Genomic DNA, 13,221 nt, shown 5'->3' with positions numbered 1-13,221 from the left:
TGGCAGAGAACCAGGTTACTCATGCTCGCACTAAACATATCAATGTCAAATTTCACAAGATTCGTCAACTGGTGGAGGATGGTGATATAGAGCTCCTGAAAATTGGAACTGAAGAAAATCCTGCTGATATGTTGACCAAACCAGTTCCATTGAGCAAGTTCAAGCATTGCTTGAACTTGATTGGTGTTCGTAGCATTTGATCTTCCCTACGGGGATGTCGGAGCGGCAAATTGGTATGTGATATTCTACTTGTGATATTATTGTATCAAGTGAAGCCAAGGTGGAGATTGTTGATGTTGTCTTCACTTGAAGACATGGCAGCCGAAAGGAATGGAATATATCCCAAGCATGTGCTAGCTTTAATTATATATATGAAGACAATGAAGTTGGCAGAAAGTAGAGAAAGAGAAAGAGAAGTCAAAAAGAAAACATGCAAAAGAAGAAAAGTAGAAAGCATCCGGCTTTGAAGAAAGAGCTGGAGAGAGAGTGTGGGTAATATATTTCCCATATCGGCAGCAGCAGAAAAAGGAGAAACAGAGAGAGCAGAGTGAAGAGAAGGGAGAAACATAAATTGAAAGCCATCCTTAATACTCTGTGAGTTTTTCCTCTTTCTTTGGAGACTTAGCAATTTCATAGTTGAAGCTTCTTAAGCTTAGTTGTTGGTGTTGTTAAGTATTGTATATGAGAAGTAAGAATTCTTCTTCTTCTCTATTTGGCTAAAGAGAGAGTTAATAGGTTTGGGTGTATTGGGGATTTGGGTAGAGAGAGTTGTTCATAAACTCTAATTGTATGTTTCTCCAAATTGATCATAGTGGAATATCTTGCCGGCTCCGAAAGTGGATGTAGCTCAATCACACTGATTGAGTGAACCACTATAAATCTTGGTGTTCTTTGTGGTTTGTTTATTAGGTGTTTTTGCTTTGTTTGTTACTGTTGAATTCATATCAATACCTTGTTTGTTACGCTTCCGCACAACACATAACAGATACTGTTGATGGTAAGTTGGTAACTCTGAATCGATCATTATAATCACTTTAGGAGTTAGGAGAGTTCTGTTCGTAAACTCTAGAACCTTACGGGCCAAGTGATCCAAACCTTGACACTCTCGGTTGCTTATTTTAGGAGCTTTGCCGGCTTGTAAGTTGTAGGGTGGAGTTTGGTGAGGTCGATGCTCCTTTTATGTTCATCACCAACCAAGTTCTTTTATGTACCTAGGGATAGGGGTGAGTTTTTTTTTTTTTTTTTTCATATCGCGTATCCTTATTCCTTAGTATAATTTTTTTTTTTTTTCTTTCATCGGAAGAAATTAACTCAATAATTTTCTGCAGTAATTCCCTTAACTTTTGCCCTTCATTTTATATGGATCACTAATTTTTACTATAGACCAATAACTATTCTAACTGTAATTTGAATCTCACCATGTAAGTACTACTAGATATGCAGATCTTGCCGCACCAGTTGTTGTTAGTTGTAATAAATCTCTTCTTCTTCTTCTTCTTTTGGATGAAGAGTTGTTATAAATCTTATTGTATTAAGGCTAGCTAGCTCTTTAGTACCTATATATGGGTCTGATGCAATTGCAGGAAAGGTTTGATCGAAATGTAAGATTGAACAAGCAATTCTACAAGGCTACAACATAGTCTCAACAATTCCCATACTTCACATTTAATTCATTCTAGCTATTGGAACACGAAAACCCATCCCTAAAGATAACAAGTTTTTACTGAATTTTTCAAGAAACCCTAGAACACGCACTCTTCATCAATTCGAACAATTAAAGTAAAGCTAGAGTTTCTTCTTTACTTACTCAAATAAGCTTCGCCGTTTGGGAATCCAGGTCTTGAAGCCAGTCTCCTCCTTGATTAGAGCGAATGTTCGATCGTCATATCCGGCATTGAATTTGAATTACTGAATTAGACTCCTTCATGCACCTTAAAGCATTTTGGTGTTTGCAAAGTCTCCTCCTGGTATTTAAACCATTGAAAACTTTGCATATGTTTTTACCATTTTATCCCTTATATATGGAGCTCACTTCGATATTTAGGATCTACACCACCCATTTCTAATTCGACGCCATATAGGATTTAGAGTTTTGGGTTTATGTTCAAATGTTATATTTGGCGATTACCTATCAAGATGTTGCATTATCTTTTGTTAAGCCTTGCCAAAGTTTGTAACAAATCTAGGTGTACGTATGCTGGATGAAACAACATTATATGCATCTATTTCTCCTTTTATTTATTCAAGATCGCTCTTCTTTTGTAACGTTGAGGCTGCCACAGTTAGATCGCAACATTAAGAACTAAGCATATATTGTGATTATGCGGTACTCTCTCGTATAAAGTAAATAAATATAAGTGTAGCTGCATAAGTAGGGTAAAAGTGCAAACCTATAGCTGCAGAATGACACCAAAAATAATATTGTTTCCGTAAAGTAAAGATCTAGAAACAGGTTCATTAATACCATCAATATCTACCGGAGGTGCAGCAATGAAAGCAATAATAAATACAGAAGTTGCGGGAAAATAAAGTAGGGATCATCAACTCAAATGTTCAGACAAAAACCGCCTTTTGGTAGAGAATTTGGTCATGTAAGGATAATACAAATGTCCAAGCAATTATAGACATTAATTCGTTCAAATTTTATATTATATGTCACAATAATTGTGTCATGTTTCGAACTGTATTATTTTCTAATCATCTTTGTAAACATATTACTTAACCTGAAAACTATTTAGTCATCCAGATGTACTGAATATGTAAATAATTGAACTAATAACTTAATCACAAATCATCTGTTTGTTTTACCATTTGGATGACCAAGTAATCTCTGATGTGGTTAAATAGAGATGATCTTGTAATGATGATAGATTGGTTCAGATCATGACAAAATATTATGTATTTACTATTTAGAGTTCATTTGTAATAAGAGATTCTTTCTTTTCAACCAGTTTGGACAAAAATATTTTCCCGGTCTAAATTCCATATGAAGCTAGAGCAACCCGCTCAATCTTTGGGTCTTGTTTGGGTAAACCCTCGGGTCGTTTTCTTTGTTTTTCCGCGTCTTGTTTTGGGCCATGAAAAGCCCAAATGAAAATGTTTGTTTCGTCATTCGGCACATCCAAACTTCGGTGGACTGACTCACCATAACAGTCAGGCAGATGATTTTCCCCCAAAACAGAATAGCTCAATCAAACAAATAAAAATGCATAAGCTTTTCTAAAATTGGCCATGAAATTCTCTATCTTATCCTTCTTAGAAATCCCGAATTTTTTATAAGAATGGTGATAACGTGAAATGCAAAGTTATATCGTAAGTGACGAGAATTTCAATATATATTACACAATAGTTTACAAAAAAACTAGAGTTTGATAGGATTAGTTGAAAACTTGAAATCGGTAAGTACATTGCACCCGTGATGAAATTAAAAGTATAGAGGCACGAATAATTTAGGACATATAATGATCAAAGAGGTAAAATGAAAATTTTCACCCTCACACATTAACTCGAATCAAGTACGTTGGAATTGAAATTTGGAATAATATCCTTAACAAAGGTTAGTTGGTCTTCACTGCAGCTTATAGTAATTTACCAAAGATTTGCCATTCAATTCTTTCTTGAAGAACCTCAATAGGAATTCCGAAAACTTAAACTCTTTGTAGAGAGCGGGCTTCTCCGGTGAGATGAACTCTGGCAACGGACCAAACACCCCCTCTCTGTTGCTCGGGTTTAAAAACACGGCCATCGAAACACGTGGCTCGTGGTGTGGATTTGCCAACACCCGGTGATCGACACTTTTGTATTCCTCATTTGAAATAATCTGAATTTATATTACAAGCTCTCTTTAGTAAATTAGTGAATAAAAACCAAATGAAAAACAGTAATGTGATTTTAGTTTTACCTGGAGTAAATCACCAACGTTGATCACAAGAGCACCGGGGACAGGTTTCACATCCACCCAAGCACCATCGTGCTTAACCTGCAATCCACCAATATGATCTTGAAGCAGCACGGTCAAGACTCCCGGATCACTATGTGAAGTAAGCCCAACCGTTAGATCAGGTTGCGGGCAGGGCGGGTAGTAGTGGCCCACCATCGCCCTCCCACCCAGACACGTCATCTCCTTCAGCTTCTCCGCGCGCAATCCCAGCCCTTCACTCACCAGCCCCAGAAGCTCCTCTCCCAGCCGTCGGATCTCCCGGTCCCACTCAACTATTTCGTCCCTACAAATCTTCGGAACGTCGTCGGCGGCCTCCAGCAAAGGGCCGAGCCTCACCTGAAGCGTGTCGCGCCAGCTGGCGGCTTTGGAGGTGTACAGGTCAACGTTGGATAGATACGTTACGCCATGGCCTATCATCTCTCTACGGTAGAACCGCGCTTTGACTTCCGTAGGCTGCTCGTGGAAGGCCTTGACGGCGGCGATCGTACGGTCGAGAACCACCGACGGTATGCCGTGGTTGGTGATCTGGAAGAAACCGAAGTTGCGGCACGCGCCGCTGACTTGGTCGACGATGGAGGAACGGCGATCGGAGTGGAGGTCGGAGAGGTCGATGGTGGGGATTGGTTGGGCGTTGGGTCGGGTCGTGGGCTGGAATTGCTGTAATATTTCGGGCGGGTGGATAAAGATTCGGGGGATGGAGGAGAGACCCGAGTCGACGAGGCCTTTGACTCCGAGCTTGGACTCGTCAAATTGCTTCACTTCTTCAGCTCGATCATAACCCTGTTCGCCGATCAAGGTTCTATTTGCCGCCATTTCCTCTGACTGTTTTTCAGTTCTGTGGTATCTTCTTCCTATAATTAAGTTTTATGAGCCTTGAGCCTGCACCACGAGGAGTTTGACTTCTTTTTAAGTTTAGTCTTCCTAATGGCTTGTTTGGCGTAAAGCCCTAAACTCACACACGAACTCCTAAGAATGATTCTAGAATAATTAAACATTGTGAGGGCCACGTAGCTCTGGATAGATGTTGTTGGTCATTCTTGTTCATCACCATTGACCAACCAAGTCCTTTTATGTACCAGGCAGATCACTCGAGGGTTCCATCTCGCGTATCTGTGTTCTCATGAATGAGCAGAGGTTTCGGCTCAAGAGATTCTCTATATTTTCTGAACCAGTTTGGACATAGTATTTCCCTCGTCTGAATTTTACTTGAAGCTAAAGCAACCCACTCGATCTCTGTGGTGGACTGGTGGGGCTAGTTCGGGTCACTGTTCTCGGGTCGTTAATTTTCTTGTTGTTCTGCGTCTTGTTTTGGGCCCTGAAGGCCTTAACTACTTGAGCCCAAAAGAAAATGCTTGTTCCAAACTTCAGTAACTGTGTCAGTCACTGATTCACCATAACAGCCAGGCGGGTGCAGCTCAATCAAACAAATTCAAATGCACCAGCTTTTCAAAACCATCTTCTGAGGTAAATAAGGTAATGATGGATTTTGTGGTTATGAATTTGAATTGTAGTTTTCTTCAGGTTGTGAATTTGATTCAATATTTCAGTCGGATTGAAAACTATCTGCATTAATGAATTGATTTAGAGTGAATGAAATTGCAACTGTTTGATATTGAACTTTAATGGGATGCATGATACAATATGTTGAACTTATGAGAGGGTTAGAAATGAGCAAGTTAGCATAGTGTGTTTCGTTTTATCATCACTAGACACTAGTTATTATGAGATTGTATGAAACCCTAGTCCATTGGTTTTTCATTGTGACCAGGTTACTGTCAAGGAATAATGTCCAGATTATTGCAGGGTATGGATGCCCAAGCATAGACAGGAAAGTTGTCAACTCAGGAAAGTGGCTAAGGGCACATGTCGGCATTGATGGAGGAGATGTAAGTGCTTTTGTTTCTGAGTATCTTCTTCATGGTTGAGGGAACCTTTATATAGTTTGAATAAAGATAGTAGGGTTATTATCACAAATGGTACCTGAACTATACCTCAATCTTATCGATGGTACCTGAACTTCAATTTTGATCACAACCAGTACCCGAACTTTTCGATTTTACTTTAAATGGTACCTAGAGCCACCTCCGGTCACTATTCCGACTAAAAGCGGCATGGGAGGCCATCATAGTGATGATTTTTGATGATTTCGAGGGTTGCGATCATATATAGTGATGATTTTTTGGTAATAGACTTGCCTTGAACTTGTTTTTTTGTTTTTTGTTTTCTTAGATTTGGATTTTTTGGCCGGAATAGTGACCGAAGGTGGCCTTAGGTACCATTTAAAATGAAATCGAAAAGTTCAGGTACTGGTTGTGATCAAAATTGAAGTTCAGGTACCATCGATAAAATAGAGGATAAGTTCAGGTACCATTTGTGATAATAACCCAAGATAGTATTCATTGTTCAACTAACTAGCTTGTAAGTGAGAAAGAAAGCTTGAGATACAAGTAGGATTTATCAGCATATCTTATGTGAACACAAATTTTAGGTGCGCAGCTCCTGCAGTTTGAGAGGCGACTGTGAGAGAGCATATGTGAAGGCTCGTGAAGATGAAGGTGGACGCAGGGACGTAGCCATGTTCAAGGCTACTTGGGCTACAGCCCAACCCAAACTTTTCCCATAAGTTTATATACTATGATTATAAAATGTGCCATGATCTCATAATTTTCTCATAGACCAGTTGGTTAAGGCATTGGGTTGACACAAATGAGGTCATTGGTTCGATCATCAATGGAATAGGTTTTTTTTTTTTTTTCTTTCTTCTTTTACTAATTTTCTTTTTCTTTTTCTTTTCTAGGTCTATTCTTTTTTAGTAATTATAATCAAAATACTTCTAGTTTTATCTATTCTTTTCCATGATAGGATTGAGTATAGTAAATGAGCTGTATTTCTCTATATTTATAGTTAGTATAATTATTGTTAATCGATAAAATATATATCACTTAGGTATTAAAAATAAACTCAATCATTTTTTAAAACTTATTTGCTTCTAGCAGGAAAAAAAAAAAACTTATTGTTCTAGCCCATCTGAATTGACATCCTGAATCCATCTCTGGCTAAAATTAGCTTAACCCATTTTCAATTCTTGACTACGTCTCTGGGTGGACGTACTGTGGATGTCATGCATTCTTGTTAACTCATGGGCTTGATCCCTTTAGTGATATAGTGGGGAACAAGCCATCTTTAAATAAAAAGGTTAAAGAATCAGTGAGAAGGCTATTGAAAGAGATGGTGGAGCACCGCACTGAAAAGCTTGATACCGATCTCCCAGAGAGCACGATACTCTGAAAAGGGTTGAACTCTCACCAAAACATGCAGTACCACAAGAAAAATACAACATAAACGTTCCAATGAAGCAAGGTGACTGGATCTGCCCCAAGTAAGTTGCACAGCTGATCTGTAGTTGGTTACTTGGTTATGATGGGATGTTGGTATACATTAATTTTTACTCATTGTACTAATATTTTGCTTGACAGATGCAATTTCCTAAATTTTGCCAGAAATGTTAAGTGCTAATTATGTTGTGATGGTCTATTCCAAGAGAGACTGGAAAAACTAAGGGAGGCTCAAGATCATCTTCCATTGAAGAAGGGGGACTGGTTGTGAAAAGTAATAGAGTGAGTTTTGGTGACACTGACGTTAATGATCGATCCTAGTCAGGACAAGGTAGAAATGGTCAAAACAGAGGTGCAAGCAGGTGGAGATTTGTGGTTGAAGAGAATGATGATCCTCGTCACTCAAACTCATTAGATAAGACTTCCAGGTTTGCAGACTTCCCAATTGTACGAGGTAAGACCGAACTGTCTCAGAATCCACAAAAGAGGGACAGATGGAAGTTGAAGATGTTAGAGAAGAGCAAAGGAGGCGCAACGGATATGGCAAGTGATGATGAACTTAGGTCTACCAGTACTGAAAGAAGAGTATTCTTTTCTGATTCTGCAGATGATGAAGAGATGGCTGAGTGGTTTGGGGATAGAAAGCTAGAAACTTGTGGCTTCCATCCAGGCCTAAGTGCCTAACTAATTTCAGGTTTGAATATGCCATATGAAAAAAAAATCCGAATATAATTTGCATTTTGCCATCCTCATGCTTCATTGTTATTAATATGCAAACAAAACACTTCCCAAGTTGTAATCTTAAGTTTCTGAGAGTGATTAGTAGCATAAACTTGATTGATTAGATACGACATTTAAATACAGTGACCCTCTTGTTAACTCGAATCAAGTGCATGAGAATCGAAATTTGGAATAGTATCTTTCACAGGGTCTGGACCAGCTCTTTTACTTAACAAGGTCTGGACCAGCTCTTTTACTTCAGTTCAGTGCAGCTTAAAGTAATTTACCAAAGATTTGTCATTCAATTCCTTCTGGAAGAACCTCATCAGGAATTCCGAGAACTTGAACTCTTTGTAGAGAGCTGGCTTCTCTGGCGAGACCAGCTCCGGAAATGGACCAAACACGCCCTCTCTATTGCTCGGATTCAAAAGCACGGCTATTGAGAGACGCGCCTCGTTGTGTGGATTCGCCAACACCCGGTCATCCACACTTTTGTATTCCTCGTTCGAAATAATCTGAATTTATATTACGAGCTCTCTTAGTAAAACTCGAATAGTAAGTAGTGATGGTATGTAATCTTACCTGGAGTACATCACCAACGTTGATCACAAGAGCACCGGGGACAGGTTTCACATCCACCCAAGCCCCATCGTGCTTAACCTGCAACCCACCGATATGATCTTGAAGCAGCACGGTCAATACTCCAGGGTCACTGTGTGAAACAAGCCCAACCGTTAGATCAGGCTGCGGGCAGGGCGGGTAGTAGTGGCCCGCCATCGCCCTCCCACCCAGACACGTCATCTCCTTCAGCTTCTCCGCTCGCAATCCCAGCCCTTCACTCACCAGCCCCAGCCCCAGAAGCTCCTCTCCCAGCCGTCGGATCTCCCCGTCCCACTCAACTATTTCGTCCCTACAAATCTTCGGAACGTCGTCGGCGGCCTCCAGCAAAGGGCCGAGCTTCACCAGAAGCGTGTCGCGCCAGCTGGCGGCTTTGGAGGTGTACAGGTCAACGTTGGATAGATACGCTACGCCATGGCCTATCATCTCTCTGCGGTAGAACCGCGCTTTGACTTCCGGAGGCTGCTCGTGGAAGGCCTTGACGGCGGCGATCGTACGGTCGAGAACCACCGACGGTATGCCGTGGTTGGTGATCTGGAAGAAACCGAAGTTGCGGCACGCGCCGCTGACTTGGTGGACAATTGAGGAGCGGCGACCGGAGGTGGGGATTGGTTGGGCGTCGGGTCGGGTCGTGGGCTGCAATTGCTGTAATGTTTCGGGCGGGTGGATAAAGATTCGAGGGATGGAGGAGAGACCCGAGTCGACGAGGCCTTTTACTCCGAGCTTGGAGTCGTCGAATTGCTTCAGTTCCTCAGCTCGATCATAACCCTGTTCGCCGATCAAGGTACTATTTGCCGCCATTTTTCTGTTAATTTGTGACTGTTTTTTTAGTTCAAGAAAATATTTTTAGATTTTTATGAGCCTTGTAACTGGAGTTAATAAGAGCAAGTTTACCCGTTGGGTCACCGGGTCACCTACTATTCACTGCTTTTTAGTGTATATTTTCATTCTCTGGGTCACGAAATACACTGTGCTAGTGACCCAGGGCACGAAATACACTGTGCAGGTCATCATGGTGACCCAGAACACTGTACCGGGTGACCCAGGGCACAAAATTAACACTAAAAAGTAGTGAATAGTGGGTGACCTGGTGACCCAACGGGTGAACTTGCCCTAAGGGCACGAGGAGTTGACTGATTATTATGGAAAGTTTTTCTAATGGCGTGTTTGGCTTGAAGTCACCAACCCCTGAGAATGATTCGAAAAACTGTAGACATTGATGTTCTTAACCTAACAAAAAAACTGTAGAGGTTGATAGAATTGCTAAATGAGAGTTGAAACATGTCAGTTTCCCACACTCTAGGAGGGCCTATGCCAGGAAATTCTGAGCCGTTGTAATTAGCTGACAATTAATCTGGGCTACGTACGTACTCTAGTGCTAGTTTACTGATGATCAGAGGCTGTTTATGGTGCCTCTGAATCGATCATTATAATCACTGTACGTGTTGTCTAGACTTAAGAATCTTAATGGTAAGTGATCCAAACTTCCAACTTTTAAGATCATCTTTCATGGGTTTCATCTTGCGTATCTCATCTGTGTTCTCATGAATGAGCAGGGGGTCTCGGCTGCGGTATCCTTGGTATAAGGACATGTATCATACATATACGTACAGAAGCCCCTTTTTTTTTTTTTTTTTTCCGTTCTTGTGGAAGAAATAAACTCATATATTTTTGTGCAGTAATTCCTGTAACTTTTTTGCCCTTCATTTTTTATGGATTACTCATTTTGTTAATAGACCAATAACTATTCTATCTGTAATTTGTATCTCGTCATGTCATATCAGTACGTAAATATTAGATAGGCAGATGTCGCTGCACCAGTGGTTGTTAGTTGTGATAAATCTGATTGTATTGCCTGAAGGCTAGCTCTTTAGTATCCATACATGAGTTTGATGCAATTGCAGGAAAGGTTTGATGATATTGCAGGAAAGGTCTGATGCAATTGCAGGGATGGTTTGATCGAAATGAAAGTTTGAAGGGTTGGATATTGGGTGGGGTGGGTGCAGAATTTATTACCCAACAAGAAGCAGAAAAAGCTAAAATATTCAGTCTGGAAATAAATGAAGATTGTTATCTGATATAAATGTTTCAAGTGCTCATTTTGGTACAAAGGATTAACTGCAGCAGTTATTTGTTGTAAATGTTGCTATGACACAGGGAGACAGAGTTGTACGGATGAATAAACTGGAAAATGCCTACAGCTAGCTAGCCTTTCCCTAAGTAGTTTGTACCAATTAAATTCCGTCTCCTCTTCATTTTTGGACAATGAAGTGGCTATAAAGTTGTGGGAGTTTAGGGAAACTTACCCCACACTGAAATGTTGACATATTCGTGAACTTCAACATGAAAGCCTCTAATAAGAGAAACACTGAGAATGAGAGACACCATGGAGTCGAACGTCTTCAGGCATCCAAAACTGAAGTACAAAGATTTCCGAGTTTATATCTATCATTTCCATGTGTTTTAGTTACCGTCTGCTTCTTTTAGTGTATGATCATTTGTGCATGTTTTTGCAGAAGAATGACATGGTGGTACCACAATGGTTGAAAATTGTGTACAGCACAGTATTCTTCGAGACTTGCATTGCACACTCGGATGCAAAAAAGAACGGTATAGATCATTTCTGCATTGATTGTCTTCAACCGATATGTCTGAACTGTCTTGCCCACCATATGTTTCACAAGCACATTAAGGTATGTAGTGTCTGTACTTGAACCCTTCTAGCCTGAAGTGATTGAATCCAGATATGAAGAACCTGATTTTTGGGTTACATATCTACAGATTCGGAGATATATTTACAGTGATGTGATTAATCGTCAAGACTTATGCAAGCTCTTCAACTGTTCTGGCATACAGGTTTGACAGCCTACTAGTTGTTGTTTTAACTGCTATACACTAATACAGACATATAGGTTTTTGCTGGCAAAACCTGCAGAATCTCACTGTTAAACAGAATAATGCATGTTAAGCTATTAGTTTGCCTTTATCTTCATCCTAATGCATAAAAATGCAACTAATTCTTCCGAAAATGACACGTTAGTTTACTTAGATATCATATGTAGATGTTATGGAACTGTTATTTGATCATTCTATTCCTATTACATGTGTTGCATATTTTTTTTTCCTTCATCAAAACATGAAGATTCCGTTACACTGATTTATGTAAAGGTCTTTGTTGTTTACAGACATATCATACAAACAAAGCCAAAGTGGTATTCTTGAAGCAAAGGCATCAACCACAACAGCAAGAGCAACAGCGACAGCGACAACATTATAATAAATCGAGGGAGTATATGTGTACCACCTGCCACAAGAATTTGCAAGACAATTCCCTCTATTGCAGTGTTGCCTGCAAGGTTGATCTATATCTCGGATTCTGAATTTCCCTTCCTTTATATTTTAATTTATTAATTTTTCGTCAATTAATTGTTTGACAGGTTTCAGCAATACTTGGAAACGAATGCCAGAGAAAAACTATATGTGGTGGTCATAGTTTTGAAGATCATAATGAGAAAAAGGGAGGGAAAAAAAATCTAGAAGTACCATTTTCCAAAAGGCCAAAGTTAAGGAGAAAAGGAGTCCCTCTAAGATCCCCAATGTTCTGATCAGGAAAGTAACCATTCATTAAAACAAGGAAAGGTTATAGACATCGGAATTGACCTTAATCGAATCCATTAAGACAATGTTCTTTACATTCACATTTCACAGTGAATCGCCAGATTGAATTTTGTGTACTATATTGGGTATGTCTCACATTTTAGTCTGGGTTTTTCCTCCTCTGGTCTGATGATTGTGAGCGTCGACGGAAGATGGTTTTTTTTTTCCTGAACTTTTGGGTTGTTTCAGTATGGGTTGTGTCTATACTCGGGGGCGGCCGTGCAGGTAGTGCCGCCACACAAGGCCTCTGAAAATCAGTTGGTGCAGCAAACAAGTGCTTGTGGAGGAGAGTGATACATATGAAGTTCGTGTATAGGAGCTATAGTCATGAATGTATTAGGAGTTATAGTCTCGTGTGTATATCAGTTGTCGTCATGAATGTATTAGGAGTTGTAGTCTCGTGTGTATATCAGTTGTCGTCATGAATGTATTAGGAGTTATAGTCTTGTGTTTGACTTTCTTAGTTATCTTGATTAACTGTTTGACAATAATTTTTATATTATTGAATGATCTTGTCATAACATTTATTTTATTATACCCATTCTTTTTTTTTTTGTTAATTCATTATGCAATGAACACAAGGCTTTGGTCAAATTTTCGCACTAGATCTCTGAATTTTCATGACCGGGCCCTGTCTGTACTCTCTATATATTTTTTTTTTGGTTCTTTTGTTGAAGAAATGGCTTCTGTATGTACTCCTTTGGCTACCTTGTTTGGGAATTTGGTACCTTATGGGTTTTATTTTTTTATTTTTTAAATGGACCTTATGGCCTTTTTTGTAGCTTCAATTAGACTTGGTGATGCATATGTTTGATTGAAGTCTATTTCCTTGATCAAACAAAAATAAAAAAATAAAAGTCTTTTGATAAATGCAACTACAACATTTACTTTCTTTTATTGAAAATGGGTAAATTTGTTTTTCTTAATGCCATCAAATTTGTTTACAATGAT

General features: G+C 39.6%; 3 protein-coding genes across 6 annotated transcripts; 1 reads left to right on the top strand and 2 right to left on the bottom strand.

The window, feature by feature from the left end:
* Nucleotides 1–3,419: 3,419 nt before the first annotated feature.
* LOC133709909 (1-aminocyclopropane-1-carboxylate oxidase homolog 4-like) lies at nt 3,420–5,193 on the bottom strand. Its single transcript, XM_062135859.1, has 2 exons — nt 3,902–5,193; nt 3,420–3,820 (listed from the first exon to the last, which is right to left on the bottom strand). The coding sequence occupies exons 1-2, from the start codon at nt 4,751–4,753 to the stop codon at nt 3,569–3,571; spliced, it is 1,104 nt and encodes a 367-aa protein (XP_061991843.1). The 5' UTR covers nt 4,754–5,193; the 3' UTR covers nt 3,420–3,568.
* A 2,972-nt stretch (nt 5,194–8,165) lies between these two features.
* Nucleotides 8,166–10,163, bottom strand: LOC133712613 (1-aminocyclopropane-1-carboxylate oxidase homolog 4-like). 2 transcript variants are annotated; one of them, XM_062138723.1, is made up of 3 exons: nt 9,701–10,163; nt 8,578–9,482; nt 8,166–8,510 (listed from the first exon to the last, which is right to left on the bottom strand). In XM_062138723.1, exons 2-3 carry the CDS (start codon nt 9,412–9,414, stop codon nt 8,259–8,261), a joined length of 1,089 nt encoding a protein of 362 aa, XP_061994707.1. In that variant the 5' UTR covers nt 9,415–9,482; nt 9,701–10,163; the 3' UTR covers nt 8,166–8,258. The 2 variants fall into 2 exon arrangements, with proteins under 2 accessions (XP_061994707.1, XP_061994706.1); XM_062138722.1 differs by having other exon boundaries at nt 8,578–10,163.
* Nucleotides 9,261–12,772, top strand: LOC133712614 (protein RGF1 INDUCIBLE TRANSCRIPTION FACTOR 1-like). Of its 3 annotated transcripts, none has more exons than XM_062138724.1 (6): nt 9,266–9,397; nt 10,170–11,034; nt 11,130–11,306; nt 11,395–11,469; nt 11,799–11,969; nt 12,051–12,772. In XM_062138724.1, exons 2-6 carry the CDS (start codon nt 10,957–10,959, stop codon nt 12,216–12,218), a joined length of 669 nt encoding a protein of 222 aa, XP_061994708.1. In that variant the 5' UTR covers nt 9,266–9,397; nt 10,170–10,956; the 3' UTR covers nt 12,219–12,772. The 3 variants fall into 3 exon arrangements, with proteins under 3 accessions (XP_061994710.1, XP_061994708.1, XP_061994709.1); XM_062138725.1 differs by having other exon boundaries at nt 9,267–9,397; nt 10,771–11,034; XM_062138726.1 differs by lacking the exon at nt 10,170–11,034 and having other exon boundaries at nt 9,261–9,397.
* Nucleotides 12,773–13,221: the final 449 nt, after the last annotated feature.

This window comes from Rosa rugosa, chromosome 5, assembly GCF_958449725.1.
Source record: "Rosa rugosa chromosome 5, drRosRugo1.1, whole genome shotgun sequence".
Classification (NCBI taxonomy): Eukaryota; Viridiplantae; Streptophyta; class Magnoliopsida; order Rosales; family Rosaceae; genus Rosa; species Rosa rugosa.
The sequence above is the reverse complement of the archived record's forward strand: the minus strand, read 5'-3'. Positions and strand labels throughout refer to the sequence as shown.